The sequence below is a fragment of the Notechis scutatus genome, chromosome 1 (genome assembly GCF_049901735.1).
Source record: "Notechis scutatus isolate UNSWTSFEM ecotype Mainland chromosome 1, rNotScu1.2, whole genome shotgun sequence".
In the NCBI taxonomy this organism is placed as follows: Eukaryota; Metazoa; Chordata; class Lepidosauria; order Squamata; family Elapidae; genus Notechis; species Notechis scutatus.
This window is the reverse complement of record NC_142009.1, coordinates 161,163,702-161,185,387: the sequence shown is the minus strand read 5'-3', so window position 1 is coordinate 161,185,387 and position 21,686 is coordinate 161,163,702. Positions and strand designations below refer to the sequence as shown.

Sequence of the window (21,686 nt, the reverse complement as noted above, 5' to 3'; positions counted from 1 at the left end):
AGAAATTACTGGCCTAATCCTGTAAGGAAGGCAGGAAGGAAACATTCTGGTGTTGCTTACAGGAACTGCCTCTCCATTAACCCTTATTATATTCTTGGCAGGACTAGTCTTCATGTCTCAGGAACTTCTCTGGAGTTTTTTTCCCCTCCTTTGCTGGTACTTTGCTTGTGTGGAGTGACCATTCAAAGTTACAATGGCACTGAAAAAAGTGACTTATGACCATTTTTTTACACTTACGACTGTTGCAACATCCCCACAGCTATGAGAGGCCAGGCGAGGAGATGCGTGCCTCGATGAGAGTGATATTGAGTTGGCCATGCCCAGCCAATAACATGACCACCAAGCCATGTCCAGCCAGTCACATGACCACCAAGCCATGCCCACCAACTAAGCCACGCCCACAGAACCAGTTGTTAAAAAATTTGAATCCCACCCCTGCAGCTCGGTATGTCTCAAAGTCCTTGGATACTTTTACTGTCACAGGATTTCTGATAATGTCAGCCGGATCTCCAGCATAGGTTTCTTTAGGGTGCTTGCTATCGGATGCCATGGGAAAGTAGGCATCAGGGAAAGTAGGCATCAGGATGCAATGGGAAAGTAGGCATCAGGTATTTGAGACTGAGAAGTAAGCTGATGTAGTCCCATGAGACCTGAAAGGGAGGTTTGCACTCGTGAAATATGGCACTGCTGAAGGGAGGTGTTTACACTCTGTCAAGGCCAACAGTCCTGAGACTCCAGATGGGAGAAATACCTGAAAATGGGCTTTTCCACAACATCATACTGGATGATGGATGGACTCACAGTACTGGACACCCTGAGGTAGGGATTTGAGGTGACTTTCAATCTGTTACTTTCACATGTTTTGAATTAGATCTTGCCTTGCTTTCCCTGCCATCACTTCAAACTTCAAATCAATGGAGTTGGGGATTTTCTTTCTTGACTTTCAAACGGAGGCAGGCCTGACAGAAAGTGACCTTCAACAAAAGCTCTTCAGTAAATCTAGATGTAATGGAATCAGACTGCATAGTCCTTTAGGATCCCATTACTACAGAATAAGAGTTGGAAGGGATTTGGAGGTCTTCTAGTCCAACTCCCTGTTCAAGTAGGAGACCCTATATCATTCCGGACAAAAGGCTGTTCAGGTTTTTTTCTTCAAAACCTCTATTGATGGGGCATCTACAACTTCTGGTGGAAAGCTATTCCATTGATTAATTATTCTCACTGTCAGGAAATTTGCCCTTAGTTTAAAGTTACATCTCTCCTTAATAAATTTTCATTGGTTATTCTTTTCTTGCTCTCAGGTCTTTGGAGAATAAGTTAATCCCCTCTTCTCTATGACAGCTCCTCAAATAATGGAACACTGCTCTCATATCGTACCATTTTTGTCCATCCTTTCATTAGATTAGACATACCCAGTTCTTGCAACTGTTCTTCATGTTTTAGCCTCCAGCTCCCTAATTATCGTTCTCTGTACTCTTTCTAGAGTATCAACATCTTTTTTGTGTCCTAGTGACCAAAACTGGATGCAGTATTCCAACTGTGGTTCCACCAAAGCAGTATAAAATGGCACTAACACTTCATGTAATCTTGATACTATCCCTCTGTTGATGCAACCTAGAATTGCATTGCCTTTTTGGGCAGCTGCAGCACACTGCTGGCTCACATTTAAGTGGTTGTCCATTAGGACTCCTAGATCCCTCTCACAATGACTGCCAGGTACCACTTTTTCTCTATCTGTACTTTTGGTTTTCCTCCCCTAAGTATAAAACCTTACTTTTCTCGTCGCTGAATTGCATTTTGTTGGATAGGGCCCAGCATTTGAGTCTGTCAAGATTCTTCTGGATTTTGAGCCTATCCACTAAAGTGCTGCCTATTCCTGCCAGCTTGGTATTATCTGCACATTTGATTGAGTTCCTCTTCTACCCTCTCCTCTAAATCATTTATGAAAATGTTGGAGAGTACTGGGCCTAAGACAGACATGTTCCATAGAGGGCAGCATGTTGAATGTGGTTGGTTACTCAGTTATGAATCCATCAGGTGGATGCTGTTGATTCCAGTCGGTTATGGCTTACTTTTTCAAGTGCCTTACTGAAGTGTAAGTATACTATGTCTGTAGCATTGTGCTAATCCACTAATTTAGTCATTCTGTCATATAATGCGATAAGATTTGTCAGGCATGATCTCTTTTTTACAAGCTCATGTTGGCTTCCAGCAATAGCTTTTCTGGTTTTTAAGTATTTTATTATCTTTTCCAGAATCTTCCAGGTATTGATGTCAAGCTGACTTGATCTATACATTACAAGTAGCAAAGTGAAATTAAACGATGATAAGCCGTTGGATCAAAGTAGACAACTCCTGCGTATCACTTACATATATCTGTCACAGGGAGACGGGCAACCCGGGCATTCCTCACAGAAAGGGGGCTGATAGCGTCCATTACATTTGCATGTATTACACTGACATTGCCCACGGAGACTACACACATTCCCATTCTGATTCCGGCATTTTTTTGTTGAAGCTAGGCACTGGCAGGCAGTGCCATCATATTTAGCGTCACATTTACATTTCCCACAGTCACAAGTACCTCTCCCTGAAAAGAGAAATTGGAGAGGTTAGGACCAAAAGCGTTTCTTTGCATCTTCCCTGACACATAATGCCCACATTATCTAGAAAGGGTTATTAAGTTAAAATGCAGGCCAGCACGCAGTGGTGGGATTCAATTTTTTTTTACTACCGGTTCTATGGGCGTGGCTTGGTGGGCGTGGTAAGGGGAAGGATACTGTAAAATCCCCAGTCAGAGGTAGTATTTGCTGGTTCTTTGAACTACTCAAAATTTCCGCTACCGGTTCTCCAGACCTGGTCAGAACCTGCTGAATACCACCAGTGCTAGCACTCTGTTGCGGATGGCCAACCATTCACAAGTGACCCACTGAGGTATAGGAGCCCTGGGATTCTGGGCATCATATGAAAAACACTGCAGTGATCCTCAATGCAAGAACAGCTTGTCCTTGGCAAACTGGATGCTCAAAAACTGTGAAGCGAACAATATTCTAAAGGAAATAGTCAATATTTATTTATAGGAACACACACATCCATCCCGGGTATATGGTTATCAGCTGTTTTACTTCCAGATTATACAGTGTGGATCAAAGTGCTATTTATACAGCTCTTTGTAAAATGCAGAAAAATAACATAGAGTGCAAAATGGGAATCATATGTTTTACAGATTATAGCAAAAATGCCTGGAGTAATAGTATCAAAGGCCAGAGGAGCAGAGGGGGTATTCAGCAGGTTATGACCAGTTCTGGACAACCGGTAGCAGATGTTCTATATTAGCATTCTCCAAACACTGAATCCTGATTGGTCCACATGGATCGCAACCCGATTGGTCAACTGAACAGCCGTGATTGGCACGCTAAGAATCAACCGCGATTGGCCGAGCCGATCGCGGGAGATTCAAAGCCCTGTCATTGGCCGCCGAGCCGCGAGCAATCCCTATATGAAGGGCTGCCACGGCTCCAAGATCTTGTACTGGTCTGTATACCGAATAAAGAGCTGAACGTTCACTGTTGGTCTCGCGTCTCTATGGGAACCGATCTACCCGATCTAACAGCAGAAATTTTAAGTAGTTTGGAGAACCGGGAAATACTACCTCTGACTAGCCCCGCCATCATCTACTCTCTGCCTCTTGACTCCAGCTGATTGGCTGGGTCTTCTTTTGTGGCCCTGCACAGGAGAACGGAGCTGGAAAACAGGCTAGTGGGGTGGAGAGGGAGTGGAGATTTTGCAGTATCCTTCCCCTGTCATGCCCACCAAGCCACGGCCACAGAACCGGTAGTAAAAAAAATGAATCCCACCACTGCAGAGGAGGTAAATTTGATATTTTTATATTCAGCTTTCACCAATCACTTACCTTTCCCTCCACACACTTTACCATCGTGCAGTTCACAGTTAATGTTATCACATTCACAGAAGGAACCATAAATATGCTTTTGGTTATCTGCCATAGTATGGCAAATACATTGTCCACATACACAATCTCCCAGGCCAGAACAAATGACTGAAGAATTGTCCTTTCGACAACTTTTTTCCAGTTCCTTGCTGGTTTTGCCTCCAGTCTTACAATTGCAATTCTTTCCAACATAGCCAGCATTGCATCTGACATGAGAGAAGAAATATTCAACATCAAACTATAAAGTTAGCAAACAACAGTAGTATGATCATCCTTATTTTCAACTACAGTTTCCTTCACCTGTATTTATAATCTGTTACTATACAGTCTGCATCCATCTATACTCATCAAAGAAGGATTCCTACTAGATTTTACTTCTGGATGGAGAGGCATAGAGTTATTCTACTAATTTCTATTTAGTCCAGCCCATAAATGCCTCTGCTGCTCAGACTGTACAGATTACATAATTCTCCTCAGGTTAGTAAAGTGATATTTGAATTCACTTGCAACAATCACAAAGGCTTCAGACAAGTATTACATTTCTAACTATATACAAACAGATTTTTTTTTATTTCCATTTTGTTTCATAAGTTTATGTTTTACATTTTTAAAAAGTTTCTGTATAGTATGCATGAGTTAAAAAATAAAATATACCCAGAAAGTTTGTGAATTTGATAAGAAAATGATTCTGTATGAAATATTTGCTAGGCAGGTACTCAGAGAGCCAGTTTGATGTAGTGGTTAAGGCATTAGTCTAGAACAGGGCTGCCACAGGCTGGATGCGTCACATACTGGCCATGCCCACGCCTGGTTTAGTGAAGGGGGGGGGGAATTGTGATACATCATGTGACAATCCTGTAACAGTGTGAATTTGACACCTCTGGTCTAGAAACTGGGAGACCATAAGTCCTCCCCAAAATGTTTTTTATTACTATTTATTGTTCTCAAGTTAAGTTCCTTGCCTTGAAAAATTCAAGCAGGCATTTGTTTTTCTATGATAACAGGTTTTTTTTTTATAGACAGACTGCATGAAAATATTTATGTACAGATAGTCCTTAAGTTACAATCACTTTTTCAGCGACTATTCAAAATTACCATGGCACTGAACATGAGGTACTTATAACTGTTTCTTAAAGTTCTGGCCATTTTGGCACCTCCCCGCCCACCATAGTCATGTGATCACCTTGCTGGCTTCCCACAATAAAGTCAACAGGGTAGGTGAGCAGGGAAGGTTGCAACTCACTCCCACAAGTTGCTCCTGTCACTTTTTTTTTTTTCCTGAGGAGCTCGTATGAAGTTTGAGATACTCCATAGCAATAAAAGACAACATGTGTACCTCAGGGTAGATCTGTGGGGTCCCTGGTGCTCTCTGAGCTTGATTTTCTTACAGAAGTTTCATTACCCAACGCCTGCTAGAATGTAACATCAGTGCTAGAAGGGAGTGGGGTTTGCTCTCTTTTATGCACTAGTGGCTTGCTTTGTCAGTGTTGGTAGGAGTGGTCTTCTGGTTCCAGGTGCATGTCCTGCCCACCAGGGTGAAATACAACCCTCCAGTAAACTGTACAGCTGGATGGGAAATAGCCCAAAGAAAGTAAGTAGAAAATTATACGGCTTATGATCATGGTTGCCCATCTCAGACTAAACAAATATCAGCACGCTGTGGAAAACCTCAAGGAACAATTAGAATAGACCATCACACCAACATACACAGAAAGGCTGGCAACCCTCATGATGATTATCTGCTGGAGACATGCTGGAAAAAGGAAAACCAAACTACAAATTGAACTACTGAAACTATAACAGGCAGGAGACTAGCAGAGTACATCTATGAACAGACGACATGATGAAAACTCCTTATTTTGCAACACATGGACAGGCTTAACCATGGTTTCAATTGGGGAACTGTGAACATCCTAGACCAATGCTAGAGAATTCCTGGAACCCTGACAATGACCAATCAGATATCAATAGCATATAGACATAAACAGCACCTACATACCATTCAAAAGGGACAATAAAAAAGCCAAAAAGAAACCAAAAAGACCCAAACAACTCCTCACCAGCAAGCCAGATGTGCATAGATTATTACCAAGATTAATACTAGAGCAACAATCAAGAAATAAATAATATCTCAATAAAGGCACCACCAACTCAGTCCAGCAAGCTAACAGTAAACAGCCTAATCAAGGAATCACCAAGAACCCACCAACACTGACATAGCAAGCCACTAATGTACTGTATAAAATGAGAGCAATCTCCACTGCCTTATAGCACTGATGATGTTACCTAGTTTGGTAATGAAATGTCTTCAAGAGAACAATCAAGCTCATATAGTTCTAGGGACCCCATAATCCATAGCACATACCTCCACATCTGCCATCACTCTGCAGCACCTGCTTTCAGCATCCCTTATCCCCTGCAGCAGCTGCACACACCATCTATATCACCTGCCAGCAATATCTGCACACTGCCTCATGACATCTGTGCATTACCCTGTACTCCTTGTCGAGGATTCCTGCCTCTTTCTGCTTAATGACCTAAATAGTCCTGGAGTTACAATGGCAATTGCACCTATTGAGACTGCTGTCACTAAGTGATACCGCAACATGATGTTGCACTATATGACTGCTTTGGTTAATACAGACATTCTAATCACATATGCAACATACCTTCCTCCATACAACAACAACCCTGTGAGGTGAGGTGGTCTAAAAGCCGAAGTCACCCCATCTGGTTTTCATGGCTAAAGCAGGACTTGAACTTATAGGTCCTGCTTTCTAGCCTGGTGCCTTAAACACTAGACCAAACTGGTGCTCAATTGCTGTCATAACCTGAGGACTACTTGTCCATACAACAGCAAATATTTGACCTCTGCTGCTAAAACAATTAGATTACCTGCAAATACCACAGTTTATATTTCCTTGTCCATTGCAATCAGATTTATTTGGTAATTCCTCATCGCATTCACAGTTGCACCGACTGTGTATGCGTACAGTGGTGAAGTCTGTGAAACCAAGAGGCTGCAGAGTAAGAGTCTGATTTTCAACGCATGATGTTGCTGTAATTTGCACTTGGAAGGTAATCTGTAAGAAAAAAAGAGGATTGCCCCATATAGTCTCAAATGGCATTTAAGATAATTAATAGAAACATTACATTTCATTAATTATTTATCTAATTATTTGCAAATTATTTTTATGAATATCATTTGGTTAAATAAAATGTTGTGTTGTCAAGGATCATTCAACAATGGATGTTGCAGAGATATTTACAACAGAGTGTTACGAAATTTAGAAATAAGATACAATTGTTGGCAAAACTCCTAATTACTAACCTAAGGACCTAATAACCTAATAAACCAAACTTCATGCCAGAGGACATCAATGGTGGGCTAGCCTCTCTGGATTCCACTTCAGTTTAAAGTATTGACCAGAAATGGGGGAAAGAGATTCAGACAACCTATCGAGAAGGACTTACATCTCTAAAGCCACTACTGATTAATGCACTTGGTTGACACCAGAGGTTATAGATGCCTTGTGCCAAGGAGCTGAACATTGAACTAGACGAGCAAACAGTGGTGGGATTCAAAATGTTTTACTACTGGTTCTGTGGCTTGGTGGGTGTGACAGGGGAAGGATACTGTAAAATCTCCAGTCAGAGGTAGTATTTGCTGGTTCTCTGAACTACTCAGAATTTCCACTGCCGGTTCTCCAGAACTGGTCAGAACCTGCTGAATACCACCTCTGGAGCAATAGGGGCAGAAGCTATTGGGGTCATTGCCATGTGTACCCAAGCTGTATTGCAATCCAGTACAAGTGAGAGATGGAGGTCTACTTGTTCTTATCGAGAAAGATTTGAGGAAGGATCAAGCTGAAGACCCCCTTGTACAACTTGACCGTGAAGGCCCTAGAGAGTGGCCAGCTGAAGTTTTTGCTGACCGGTTCACTGAAGGAAGCCCAACCATTGCATAAAAAATGGGATCAATTGAAGCTCCGCAATGCGGTGGCCTACCAAAGGGACCCACTCCTCAGACAGTTCTGAAGATAAATGGCAATTGTTTCTATCTGAAAAGCATAGAGAGACAGTGCTGGCTGATTTACATTATGACCATGGTGATTTGGGACCCAAGACAATTTTTAAGCTAGTAAGAGATCAGTCTACTGGCCTTGCTTGAGGGCTGAAGTTGAAGGTTATTGTCACCCCTGTTTACATTATATGCAGTGAAAGACTTTATCTTTCCAGGGCTGCCTCAATGGGCCACCTACAAAGTTGAGGATCTATGGAGCTAGTGTGCTTCCTATGTTTGGAGCTGCATACAAGTGGGCAGGGAAGCATTTTACCCGTTATGCCCAGGCTTTCCCAATTAAAGATCAATAGGCTGCTAGGGTAACCAGAGTCCTGGTGGAGAGAATTCTTTTGTTCATTATGAACTGCCCCAGCAAATCCACTCTGATCAAAGCAGAGACGAGAGAGATTAGTGTAGCCTAAGAGCAGGCTACACTATTAACAGCCCTTTGCCCAATATTTCCTCCTTTTAATTTTGATTTTTATAGTTTTTAATGTTTGAATGATAATAATAATAATAATACTGTTGTATTTAGTTTAACTGTTTTAGCTTGTTATACATTGCCCTTTCACTTGTTTTATGAGATAAGCAACTTTATAAATTTGACAAATAAATAAATACCCATATTAGCATGTGTGGGGATTGATTTATTTTTTAAAAAGTGGTCAAGAAGTACCTGATCTGAATCATATATAGAGTTAATATGTCAAGGTAAATCAGGATAAGTTATAAATGTGTAAAAGCAGGAATTTAGTTTCCTACCACCCTTGTTTTTAATATGTAAATTGTAATGAACACCAACTAGTGATAAATCATATCAACCTCAGTCCTTATTTGTTCTTTGGAATGGAAAGGATTGCTAAAAAGACCAATCTATTTAACAGTCCTGAACTCTAGATTAATAAATCCATTAATTAAGCACTAGTTGAGAGATAGATAGATAGATAGATAGATAGATAGATAGATAGATAGATAGATAGATAGATAGATAGAGATGGATGGATAGATAGATAGATAGATAGATAGATAGATAGATAGATAGATAGATGGAGATGGATGGATGAGATAGATAGATAGATAGATAGATAGATAGATAGATAGATAGACAGAAGATAGAAAGAAAGAAAGAAAGAAAGAAAGAAAGAAAGAAAGAAAGAAAGAAAGAAAGAAAGAAAGAAAGAAAGAAAGAAAGAAAGAAAGAAAGAAAGAAAGAAAGGAGATCAGGCAAGATACCCTGACTCCGGTATTAAAAGCTACATTTTGTTCCACTGTATATTTGTCTTAAGCAGGAACGGTATTTTGTAAAACAACTGCCACCAAATGTATACAAAAGCAGCTTCAATTAAGTTTGTCTCCAGAATGTAACATTCTGTCAATACTCTGTCCCTTGGACTCAGGCATATCTTTTAAGAAAGGTGGTGCCACAATTTTATGTCAATTGCATTGTTTTTTAAAAGAAGGAATGGGAAGGAATTTTGAGCAGAGCATAGTATCTTTTAAGTTCAAAGGGAAAAAAATCACAAACTTCTCAACAGAATCTTTAGCTTTGGTGAACAGGCATACAAAATAAATTAGTATGTAAATAAAAGAAAAACTTTTTGGACGTAAATGCTTTCGGAAATGGAGAAACTAGCCTTTTCTTTCCGTGTACACTACAGTCAAAATACTTTTCAGCAGAAACAATGTATGAGTTACACCCTACCTTATCCTTTATTTTTACATTGTCGCATTCCCCTCTTGGTTGATTCTTTGTATGTACTTGATTAAGGCAGAAGGAATCATAGGAGATTTTGATAGAGCTTGGCACAGAGCTATGTTCTAAAATAATTTTGGAAGATAAATCCTAAAATGAAATAAAAATAAACTTGATGAAAGGCTAGAACCACTGTCTTATTACCGTATTCAGAGGAAGAAAAACAAGGTATTATTGTCTATAAATTCACACTAATACACTTCTTACATATAGAATAAAAATAAAATGAATCAACGCCAAGAATTTGGGTGTCTCTCTTTTTGTTGACATATCTTATTGTAAGTGATGATCCAGTGATACAGCTGATTGCTACTTTCTTACAGAAAATACATAGTCTTCCAAACCAAGAGAGAGTCACAGTAACATTCGTTTCTGAAAGATGGCTGGATTTTCTCTCCCTGTAATGAATGCATTATTTTCTGGCCGGGCAAGCAAAATGGTCAGCTCAGCTATAGTTATCCTAGTCAAGAGTTGTTTTTACTTCTTCTGCCTGACACTTTTTAAAAGAATTTAAATATATTTCCAAAGAGTAAAATAAATAGCCAGTTTAGCACTCTTTTTCACTGTAAGGACCACAGCAAATTCTTTGGATCCGTACCTTTGCATGATGCATGCATACAAATCCACACATAGATCTTCCTTACACACACATGCCATATGTACACTACAATTATCTAATACAAATAATGTCTGTATTAAATAATTACATAGAGAATTGTAGCTCTTTACAGTACTGTATCTTTTCCTGTTATATTTTTTCATTTATACTAAGCATTTATTGTGTATTTTTATGCAGCCTTTTGATACAGTAATGCATATCCTTTTGAGTTCGTTCCTTTGTCATTTTATTATAATTTCAAAAACAATACAAATTTTGTTTTAAAAAAGAACTTCCTATACGTACACAGATTAGCTTTAAGCTCTTAGACGGGGAGTGAAGGAGAAGCTATTATGATGTTTTTCATTCTCAACACTGACAAAGGATATTATCATTAAGTACTAGACTGGGAGAAAATGAGAAGCCACGAGATTTTCTGTTCTTCACTGCAAGAATGACTTTGTGCAGCTTGCCAGTAAGTAAGTAGGTTGTCAGGCTGCCTGGAAGTGAGAAATGGATGGAGACATATGTGTTGAGCTGCAGGCAACTTCCAGAGATTGTATATAGCCCTGTGATGGCGAACCTATGGCACACGTGCCAGAAGTGAGAGGTCACCTGGAAGAGCCCCACTGCGCATGCGCCCCCGCCAGCCAGCTGATTGTCGGGTATCTGCTGCACATGTGCAGGGAGAGACATGCGTGTGGGAGATGCGCATGCATGCGTAGAGTCATGTGGCATGCAGAGGGGTTGCATGTGCATGTGCAGAGGCATGTGGTGTGCGGGTCATGCGCGCATGTGCAGAGGCATGCAGTGCATGCATGTGCATGCTCAGGGGGGGCGGGGGAAGTTGCACGGGAATTGCATCATGGGTGCAAACACGCATGCGCGCTTATGGCACACAACGTGGAAAAGGTTAGCCAGCACTGATATAGCCTATGAGCTAGAAGTGGACTTACGTGAGATAAGAAGATTATTAATGACACTTACATCATAAGCACGCTGGATGAGTTGAACTATATTACTTGAATTCCCCTCCAGTTTTCCTACAGCAGACTTGGGGATCATCTTGCTCAGTTTCTACCAGTAAAAAACAAATATGCCAAAAGCATTATCTTATAAGCTTTCACGCAGCATGATACCATAATAACGTTTGCTTAGTTCATGTGACACAATTTATAAAATCTATTTTATGGATTTACTTACTTCGTATGTATCGTAGACGTTTTGGGTAACAGCAAAAATGGGCTGGATATTATTTTCTTTAAGTTTTTGTATCAACTGACCAACAGAAGGATAATCCTATGAAACCAAGAAAATGGTGTGAGAGCTCCATTTTCAAATCAACGCAGATGATAACCTAACCCATTCACTAATTCTGACTTGGCTTTTGGACAGGAGACCACCCTGCTTCAGTCTCAGCCTGAACTGAATTGTTTCTCTCCTCCCACTTTTTCTTGCCACAAAAGTCCACTGAGATGGAAGAAAAATGGAATAATTGCTGAATTGCTTACTATATTCATAACTGTATGGGTGCCCTATTGCAGGGGTGTCAAACTCAAGGCCCGCAGGCTGGATCCAGCTTAGGGTGCTTAGATCTTAGGGTGCTTAAATCTGGCCCGCGGGGCTGCCCTGGAAACAGCAAAGGACCAGCCCACAGTAGCTCTGCCAGCGAAAACAGAGCTTAGGGGAGGCGCCCACTTTTGCTAGCAGAGTGTTGCAGGAGGCCATCAGAGCCAAAAACGGAGCATGGTGTGGCCGCCTGGGCCACCACAAGTGACATCGAGCTGGACACACCCACATGGACACGCCCCCCCCAGCCCCCCTGATGTCAAACACAACCCTGATGTAACCTTCAATGAAATTGAGTTTGACACCCCTGCCCAATTGCATTCTACTGTTTTATTCTGTCTCTCATTTGCGCCCTGTCATGTGACTGGTAGTTCAAGCAGCATCAGTCCGAGAGCAACACTGTTTTTGAGTAACAGAGCATCAGATTATGAGGCCTCTTGCTTTAGAGATGACCACTCTCAGAATGTGACCTGCACTAGTCTTGCCAGAACAAGGTCTTCTGTCATTCGCCATCCTTTCTTCAAAAGTGGCTATGGGATGGCCAAGGGAACAATGGGTTCATAGTGGGCAAGCTTACATAAGGATTAGAAGTGTTGAAGGCAGGGCAGCCGCTTTTGGCTACTCATTAAAGCTGCTCATTTTTTCCCCAGGCTTCCCGAAGAGAAGCCTGGAAAAACTTGTACAGCTTTAATGAACACAAACAGCTTCTGTGTTCACACAAATTCAGCAGGTCTTCTTTTTAAGAATCGTTGACGTGTTTATAGCTTTACTACATTTTAATATTTTGTTTGTTCTTTTTTTTAATTCCATAGATTTCTTTTAGGCAGCACACTTTGTGTATTGGGGTGTGTGGGCATTCATGGTGGTACAAGTACATGTTATTAGATAGATAGATAGATAGATAGATAGATAGATAGATAGATAGATAGATAGATAGATAGATAGATAGATAGATAGATAGATAGATAGATATAGATACAGATACAGATACAGATACAGATACAGATACAGATACAGATATAGATATAGATATATAGATATTTGTTTTCTTAAGTTTAAAAGCACAACTATAATGACGTGGGAAAATACCGAACAAAGCTGAATACCATACATATATATGTATGGTATTCAGCTTTGTTCAGGTATTTTCCACACTCATTATAGTTGTATAATATATGTATGGTATTCAGCTTTGTTCGGGTATTTTCCCATGTCATTATAGTTGTGCTTCTAAAGTTGTAGCAACGTTTCAGCAGAATCTCATCTGCCATCATCAGGCTTCTGTATTGTGTTCGTCTGTGAGTCAGACTTTCACAGCCGTTTCTGTTTTAAATTTGGTGCTAGCCTACTGCTGTGCCAGAATGGTTTTTTCTTCATCCTGATTGGTTGGGAGTCTTGGTCTGTGTTTATTGGTCTTGGAGTTTGCTGTGTTCTGCTTGATTGGCTTTTTTTGTCTTGATTGGCTGGCAACATTGTGTTTCCTGTATTGGAGGCTTTTAGTGCGGCTTGGCTCCGAGTAAACGGATTGCTAGCATTTATTAGGAATCTAGGTTTCATCTGGGTGCCTGGTTGGGGTGTGTTTGAGCTGGAGGTATCAGGGGAGTCTGTTTGTGCCCAGGTGTTTGGCTGGCTTGTGATGTGGAGATTTTTTTGTTTGAGAGTGCAGGCTTCCAGATAATTGACAGTCTGGTGGAGTCATCTCTTCTATTAATGCTTTCAGGTCTTTTTTTCAATCTCTATGGCTTCTCTGATAATTCTGTAGCTGGGGTTTTCTATAGTGGCTAGGGTTTTGGTGCCATTGAAGTCGATGCTATGACCTGTGGCTTCCATGTGTTGGACTAGTGAGGAAGTGTGTTCCAGATTTTTTACTGCATTTTTGTGTTCATCTAGGCGGGTACTTATTCTTCTATTGGTCTGTCCAATGTATGTGGCAGGGCATGATGCACAGGGGACTTCATATATGCCTTGGTTTTCCAGGTCAGTTTTATCTTTGGGGTTTCTTAGGTTGGCTGCTATTTTTCTGTCTGTTTTGAAGGCAGTCTTGATGTGATGCCTGATCTTACTGATTTTGTCTGTAGTACCTCTTATGTAGGACAGGACAGCTGTTCCATAGGTCTGTTCATCTTCTAGGTCTCCATTATGTCTCAGTGTGTTTTTGTGGATCAAGCCGGTGATTTTGCTTTTGTGGAAGCCGTTGGCTGTCAGTACTTTAGTCAGGATGCATAGTTCAGTCTTTATGTGTGTCTTGTCTGCCAGGCGTTTGGTTCTGGCAATTAGGGTTTTGGCCACGGAGTTTATCTGTGCTGGGTGGTGGTGGGATTGGGTGTTGAGGTAGCGGTTGGTGTGTGCTTTCTTCTAGTATATGGTGTGTCCTAGTGTGCCATCTGTTTTTTTGTAGATTAGTACATCTAGGAATGGTAGTTGTTTGTTTGTTTCCGTTTCCATAGTGAATTTGATTTTGGGGTATGTGCTGTTTAGGTGTGTTAGGAAATCATTTAGGTTTCCTTTTCCATGGGGCCAAATAACAAATGTGTCATCGATGTATCTTAGCATAGTTTGGGTTTGTGGGTCGCATTGGCTAGGGCTCTGGATTCGAATTCTTCCATGAACAGGTTTGCAATGACGGGTGACAGTGGTGATCCCATAGGGGCTCCTTCAATTTGCTTGTATCTTTGTCCTTTGTATATGAAATATGTGTTGGCTAAGCAGTGTTCTGTTAGTTCCATGAGGTGTTTGGGGGGTTGGTATTTATTTTTGATGATTTCGAGAGTTTCTTTTATTGGGACTTGAGTGAATAGTGAAACCACGTCAAAACTTACAAGCAGATCTTTTTGTTCCACCTGTTTGTTCCGTTTACTCGGAGCAAAGCCGCACTAAAAGCCTCCAATACAGGAAACACAATGTTGCCAGCCAATCAAGACAAAAAAGCCACAAAACAGACAGAAGATATTAGAAACACCAATCAAGCAGAACACAGCAAACTCCAAGACAAATAAACACAGATCAAGACTCCCAACCAATCAGGATGAAGAAAAAACCATTCTGGCACAGCAGTAGGCTAGCCCCAAATTTAAAACTGAAACAACTGTAAAAGTCTGACTCACAGACGAACTCAATACAGAAGTCTGATGATGGCAGATGAGATTCTGCCGAAACGTCGCTACAACTTTAGAAGCAAAACTAAAATGACATGGGAAAATACTCGAACAAAGCTGAATACCATACATATATATGTATGTATGTATGTATGTTTTCTTATGTTTTCGCGGGTATTTATATGTATGGTATTTAGGTTTCTACGGGTATTTTCCCACGTCTTAATATTTGTGCTTTCATTATAGCGATGTTTTGGCAGAATCTCATCTGCCATCCTCAAGCTTGTGTATTGGGTTCTTTTTAATCTTGTGAGTCAGGCTTGGCAGCTGTTTTTTGTTTGAATTTGGTGCTGGCTTTCTGCTTTATTTGAATGGTTTTTTCCTCATCTTGATTGGCTGGGAGTCTAGGTCTGTTTTTATTGGTTTTCGAGTTGCTGTGTTCTTGATTGGTTGGCAACATTGTGTTTTGTGCATTGGGGTTTCTTAGTGCAGCTTGGTTTCTTGTGAATGGCCGATAATTATTTATTAGGAAGCTAGGTTTTATTTGGGAAGCTGGCTGGGGCATGTTTGGGCTGGAGGTATTGTGGGGGGTTTGTTTGTGTCCAGGTGCTTGCCTAGATTGTGGTATAGAGATTTTTTTGTTTGATTGTGGTATAGAGATTTTTTATCTCTATACCACAATCCAGGCAAGCACTTGGACACAAACAAATCCCCCCCTAAACAGCTGCTAAGCCTGACACACAAGATTAAAAAGAATCCAATACACAAGCCTGAGGATAGCAGATGAAGTTCTGCCAAAACGTCGCTATAATAAAAGCACAAATATTAAGACATGGGAAAATACCTGAAGAAACCTAAATACCATCCATCCATCCATCCATCCATCCATACACACACACATACATACATACATACATATATATTTAGAATCAGGTACTAATAACCTATATATATATATATATATATATATATATATATATATATATATATATATATATATCTACATACATACACACATATATACACACACATGTATATATACACACATACATACATACACACACAATTGTGAAATTAGATGCAATTAAAAACAATATAAAATTTTGCTCTTAATATAATTATTGGTCATTGGATTTCATGTAGTTTGGTAAATCATGTTTATATTGTTAAAATTATTGGCATCTTGATTCTCATTTCTAAAGGACAAATAGTGCAGACCAGCTGTTGTTTTACATGAACTCCAGTCCACTTCTAGATTGAAAAAGAAAACTACTTATCATATAGCGGTGTTAGCTGACAGTTACTTGTATACTTACATATTCATTGCTTTTTTTGTACATATTGTCTTCCAAGTGACATTGTCCATCAAAAGGTGTTAAAATGGCTCCAAGCTTACCATCCCCAGCAAAATGAAAACCATCATCTGTTGTGTAGACCAATAAGCGAGTCACGTTCTTCCAGCCAATTTTTTTCTGAATTTTAAAGCAAAACCAATTTTAAACCAGTAGAAATTATAACAAATTACAAAATCATTGATGCAGGAAGAAACAAGATGAATCAGTCAATTTTTTGATCTAAGACAGGCAAGCCTTTCTAATGTCATAGTTTTAACAGGTACTTATCCTGCAGCTAAGGAAACATATGCAGCATTTCTCTTCCTGATATCTTCCACCAAAAGTGTCCTTCATGAAAACATATTTTTCCTGACTTACCCCAAGACTGGATTCAGTGGCAGAGATATGAAGAAAATAAATATGAGGCATTCTACTTTATCTTCTTCCCAAAACTCCTCAGTTGACTCAGCTGGTGTGTTTGTTGGAATCAAGAACAGAGCAACCCCACCTCAGGAACCATAAAAATAATTTACTTTCTAATAATTTTGATGTGTTAATGTCATAATCTTAAGAAGCCTTAAAGAAGCAGTAAGATATGATATTTGAAGTCAAATTCTTTTAGTTCATTCCAGGGGAAAAATCAGCCCCAGCAGAAGACAAATATTAGTTTTAATAACTGAGCAAATCCTGGTCTGTTAATTATGTTTACTTTGTCACTCTTTTACTGCAAGCTGTTTCAATTGCCCATATTGATAATCACAATAAAAATATAAATAACCATAGTGTCATGTCAATAGTGGCATTTATATGGGCTTACATTCACGGCCCTGAACAGAAAAAATATTTGTATAGAATTTGTGGACAAGTAGCATATACTGGAAATAATAAATTAGTGAAACCATCTTCTATTTTTGACCCAAAAAGCTCCTTAATCAATTCTATTTCCACACAATAGTGGCCATGAGACTTACCTCACAGACAGCAGCCTGCATCATGGCATCAAGTCCTCCTTCTGGTGCATCAAGATTCCCCGATATGTGCTGCTTCCCTACTTCTTCTTGAAAACTCTGTATATCATCAGTAAGGCTAAGCACATGCCTGAAAGCAAATGGTGGCTGGCACTTGGTCTCCTTGGTTGGGCATGGATTCTGGAGCTTCTCTGGATGGGTGTTTACAAATGGCAAGACAGTCTTATCCACAAAGGCACCAAAACCTAAAGGAAATATTATGGAAAAGTAGTCAACCTTGTTCAATATAAATGTGTGTATGAGAGAACCATAAATCACTTCAGGAAAATATCATTAAAAATAAAATTATAGGAAAAAACAGGACTATGCATATGATTATTAAAATTATAAAGGATTATCCTTTAATAATCAGATACATTTGGATAAATAAGTATTTATCTTATCCTTTGTTAAGGAATAGCTATTTTCCTTATACACAGCTGTTGTGGAAAACAGAAATTATATAATGCTTTCCCCTTCATTTAGAAATACTATTTCTTCTCATTTTCTACTAACTTCTGTCCTTCAAGGACTTGTTTGGGAAATATCAACTGTCTTAAAAAGAGCTTGGTTGGACTGCACTGAAGTCCTACCTAGCCAAGCATTTTGTTTCTTGCAACAGTCAGTCAAATCTTGTCAGATATCTATGAGAAGGGCATGAGGATAACAGATATTCAAATCCATGCTAATTCTCCTGCAGAATGCAGCCATTTGCAGCTTCATCCTCCTTGAATTATCTAATATTTCTTTAAAGCCATTTAAGTTGAAGGCTCTCAGCATAGCATGAAAAAGTGAATTCCACTATTTCATTCAGTAGTATGAGGAACACTTTCTTAAATTCCCCCAACCTGTAGCTTAATTTGTAGGACCTTGGATTGCAGCACAATGTGAAGAGGAGATTTTTAAGGTTACCTCAAAAGGTTTTAGTGGTGATCTCTCAATATTATCACGTCCCTATATTTTTCCAGCCCCAAAGTTCAAAAATATCACTTTTCAAAACTTCCATTTTCAAATTGCAATCCTGGAGCTCTTTGGTGCTTGGAGCAGGCTGGCTTCTCTTTGATGTTTCTACTTCTCCATTGCTGACAAATTACAAATCTTGCTACTGTCACACTGGCTTTTCACCCACCTTATATACCTTATTATTTGCTTTGGAGATAATCCTACTGAGGTAAGGATGGGGCAAGTACGTGCAGTGCCATCAAGTAGTTGATTTGGCACTCTTGCCACCAGAATAAGTATTGGTTGCCCCGGTGATTATTCAAAATGGTTGAAATGGGAACAAGTGCAGACCTTTGTGAGACCAAATCTGGGGGCTTCAAGAATGGAAACTATAGTAGCATAGAAGGCCCCTAATCCAGAAAACTCCAAATAATGTACACCTTCTTTACAGAATTATTGCACCAGAATCCTACTCTTCTTTATTCCCATGGTATGACATTTCATTATATTAAATCAAAAGAAAGGAAAACTTATTATAAAGTATAGTTGCATCTAATATTAAAATTCTGAAAATGGCTATTTCTTGCAAAATGAAGAGATGTCAATTAAAATATGATAAATATTTCTCATAATATAGAATATCTCAGTGGAATTTTAGTAGCTGGAAACACTTGAAAAAATTAGAATCATGTCAAGCTTAGTTTTTGGCCAATCATGGACACTGCCATGCCATTTTCTTATCAATAATATTAAGCCACTTGCAATATATTTTTGTAATTTCAACAGCCTTAGGGTTTCAGAGTGGTCTCTTATTGAGCCCTAGTTGGGTATATCCCTTATTAGCTGTTTTTCAAGATCGGTTAAAGTTGGTTAGGTGCTTCCAACTGCTGTGACAGAAGACAGTTGCATATTTTAGAAGAATGTACATACCTATCCGTGCACGTTTGGTAATACTCTGGAGAGCTTTAAGGAGATCTCCTCCTAATTTCTTCACTATTTGCAGATCATCATCCATAGAGAATGAGAGATCCATCAAATAATAGAGATCTATTGGATAATCTTCCCCACGCTGGAATGTCACATTAAAAACGGCAGGTTGTTCTATTGGTAAAAGGAAAGACATTGAACATCTGCTCCAATTTTACCTCATCTCACAAAAATAGTGATGCTTTTCTAAACTAGGGTACTGTACTCTGAGTAACAGATAACAGATAATCAGAGTTGGAAGGGATCTTGTAGGTCATCTAGTCCAACCCCCTGCACAAGCGAGAGACCCTACACCATTTCTGACAAATGGCAGTCCAATCTCTTCTTGAAAGTCTCAAGTGATGGCACTCCCACAACTTCCGAGGGCAAGCTGTTCCATTGGTTGATTGTTCTCACTGTCAGAAAGTTTCTCCTTGTTTCCAGGTTAAATCTCTCCTTGTTCAGTTTCCATCCATTATTCCTTGTCTGGCCTACAGGAACTTTAGAAAATAGCTTGACCCCTTCCTCCCTGTGGCAGCCCCTCAAATATTGGAAGACCGCTATCATGTCTCCCCTGGTCCTTCTCTTTACTAGACTAGCCAAGCCCAGTTCCTGCAACCGTTCATTGTATGTTTTAGCCTCCAGTCCCCTAATCATCCTGGTTGCTCTTCTCTGTACTTTTTCTAGAGTCTTTTTTGTAATGTGGTGAACAAAACTGGATGCAGTACTCTTATTAAGGCTTTATAGAGTGGTGTTAGTACTTCCCTTGATTTTGATTGTATCCTTCTGTTAATACAATTTAGGACTGCATTAGCTTTTTTGGCGGCCGCTGCACACTGCTGGCTCATATTTAGCTGGTTGTCCACTAAGACCCCAAGATCCCTCTCACAGTTACTGCTATTGTGCCTGGTTTCACCCAGTCTATATGTGTACTTTTGGTTTTTCTTGCCTAAGTGTAGGACTTTACTTTTTTCTACATTGAATTTCCTTTTGTTAGATATGGCCCAGTGTTCTAGTCTGTCAAAATCCATCTGGATCTTGAGCCTATCTTCTTGGATGTTAGCTATTCCTGCCAGCTTAGTATCATCTGCAAATTTGGTAAGTTCCCCTTCTATTCCCTCATCTAAGCCATTAATGAAGATATTGAAGAGTACTGGGCCTAAGATGGAACCTTGTGGCACCCCACTGCTTACTTCCCTCCATGTAGACTTAGATCCATCAAGGACTACTTGTTGAGTACAGTTTGCCAGCCAGTTGCGAGTCCCTCTAGTGGTGGTGCTATCTATTCCACTTTTTTCTAGCTTACTAAGAAGTAGGTTGTGGTCTACTTTGTTGAATGCCTTGCTGAAATCTAGATATATTATGTCCACAGTATTTTGCTGGTCTACTAATTTAGTCACTGTGTTGAAGAATAGATTGTAGAGAGTAGATTGTAGAGAAGAGATAGAGAGTAGATTGTGAGACTGTGAGAAACCCATGAAAGTACATGAAAGGACAGAATAAATCAACATGGCGGTCAAATTGTGGCAGAATGATAAAGAAGGCACCACTGAAATTAACTAGGTCCCAGGGGAAGGTACACAGTATGAGGATGGGAGCAGAGGAGCAAAGTGAAAAACACACAGAATGAAAGGAGAATATGGAATATTTGGTAGAGAAACAGAAAGCATATCAGCAATCATTGTGCATACACACACACACACACACACACACCTCACATTCTCTTTAATTTTCATAACTTTATATATGATTTATGTCAGATCTGACATAAATATTCTGAGAGATTCATATGGTGTTTTATTATAGTGAAAAGTAGGAAGTTTTAGAGGAAAAAAATTGAAATTAATAGAATTGAAGTTAGCCTGAATTATTGTGCCAAAGTCATGGTGAATTCATTGCTTTGGAAAATACATGTTAGAGCTTTTGAGTAAGAAAAATCAAAATATCAATATATTTGAAGCAGGATCTATACTAATTTTCTATTTTAAAAAATGCCCTGATAAGAAGTGGAAAAAGTCACATGTGCCATACGCTTCCTATCCTAAAATTGCAGCCATCCTTTTAGCCATTTCCTAGGTTTCTGATTTGAGGTTCACATTCTGAGATACCTGGTCTTAGATGCAATCGCACCTCCTCTGGGTAGATTTGTTTCTTCGTGTTTGATTGATCAGAAGAAACCGGGTGAACAAAGCTTTCTGGGAAAATTATATTGCCATCACATCCCTTTTCAAGGAGCTGCTGCTTCGTGTTACATCGAGCTGAATCTGGTTCTCCTATTTTTGTGAAATTCTGTGTTTCATAACAATCAAAGCACAAAAACAATTAATAAGCTTGAGATATTGGGTGGGCCTAATATAATTTAGATAGAGAAAAATAATATTTCATTGCTAAAGGACATATTTCATAC

The 21,686-nt window shown here is 39.6% G+C and overlaps 1 protein-coding gene across 2 annotated transcripts in view; it reads right to left on the bottom strand.

The window, feature by feature from the left end:
- Window positions 1-21,686, bottom strand: part of ITGB2 (integrin subunit beta 2) — a 42,741-nt gene that overhangs the window by 4,392 nt on the left and 16,663 nt on the right. For both annotated transcript variants that reach the window (XM_087949242.1, XM_087949241.1), the window contains exons 4-13: window positions 21,388-21,568; window positions 19,244-19,414; window positions 17,336-17,577; window positions 16,347-16,502; window positions 11,570-11,665; window positions 11,354-11,443; window positions 9,718-9,858; window positions 6,848-7,035; window positions 3,914-4,158; window positions 2,371-2,590 (exon numbers count right to left, since the gene is read on the bottom strand). In XM_087949242.1, the coding sequence (XP_087805368.1) occupies window positions 2,371-2,590; window positions 3,914-4,158; window positions 6,848-7,035; window positions 9,718-9,858; window positions 11,354-11,443; window positions 11,570-11,665; window positions 16,347-16,502; window positions 17,336-17,577; window positions 19,244-19,414; window positions 21,388-21,568 (1,730 nt within the window). The remainder of the gene's footprint in view (window positions 1-2,370; window positions 2,591-3,913; window positions 4,159-6,847; window positions 7,036-9,717; window positions 9,859-11,353; window positions 11,444-11,569; window positions 11,666-16,346; window positions 16,503-17,335; window positions 17,578-19,243; window positions 19,415-21,387; window positions 21,569-21,686) is intronic.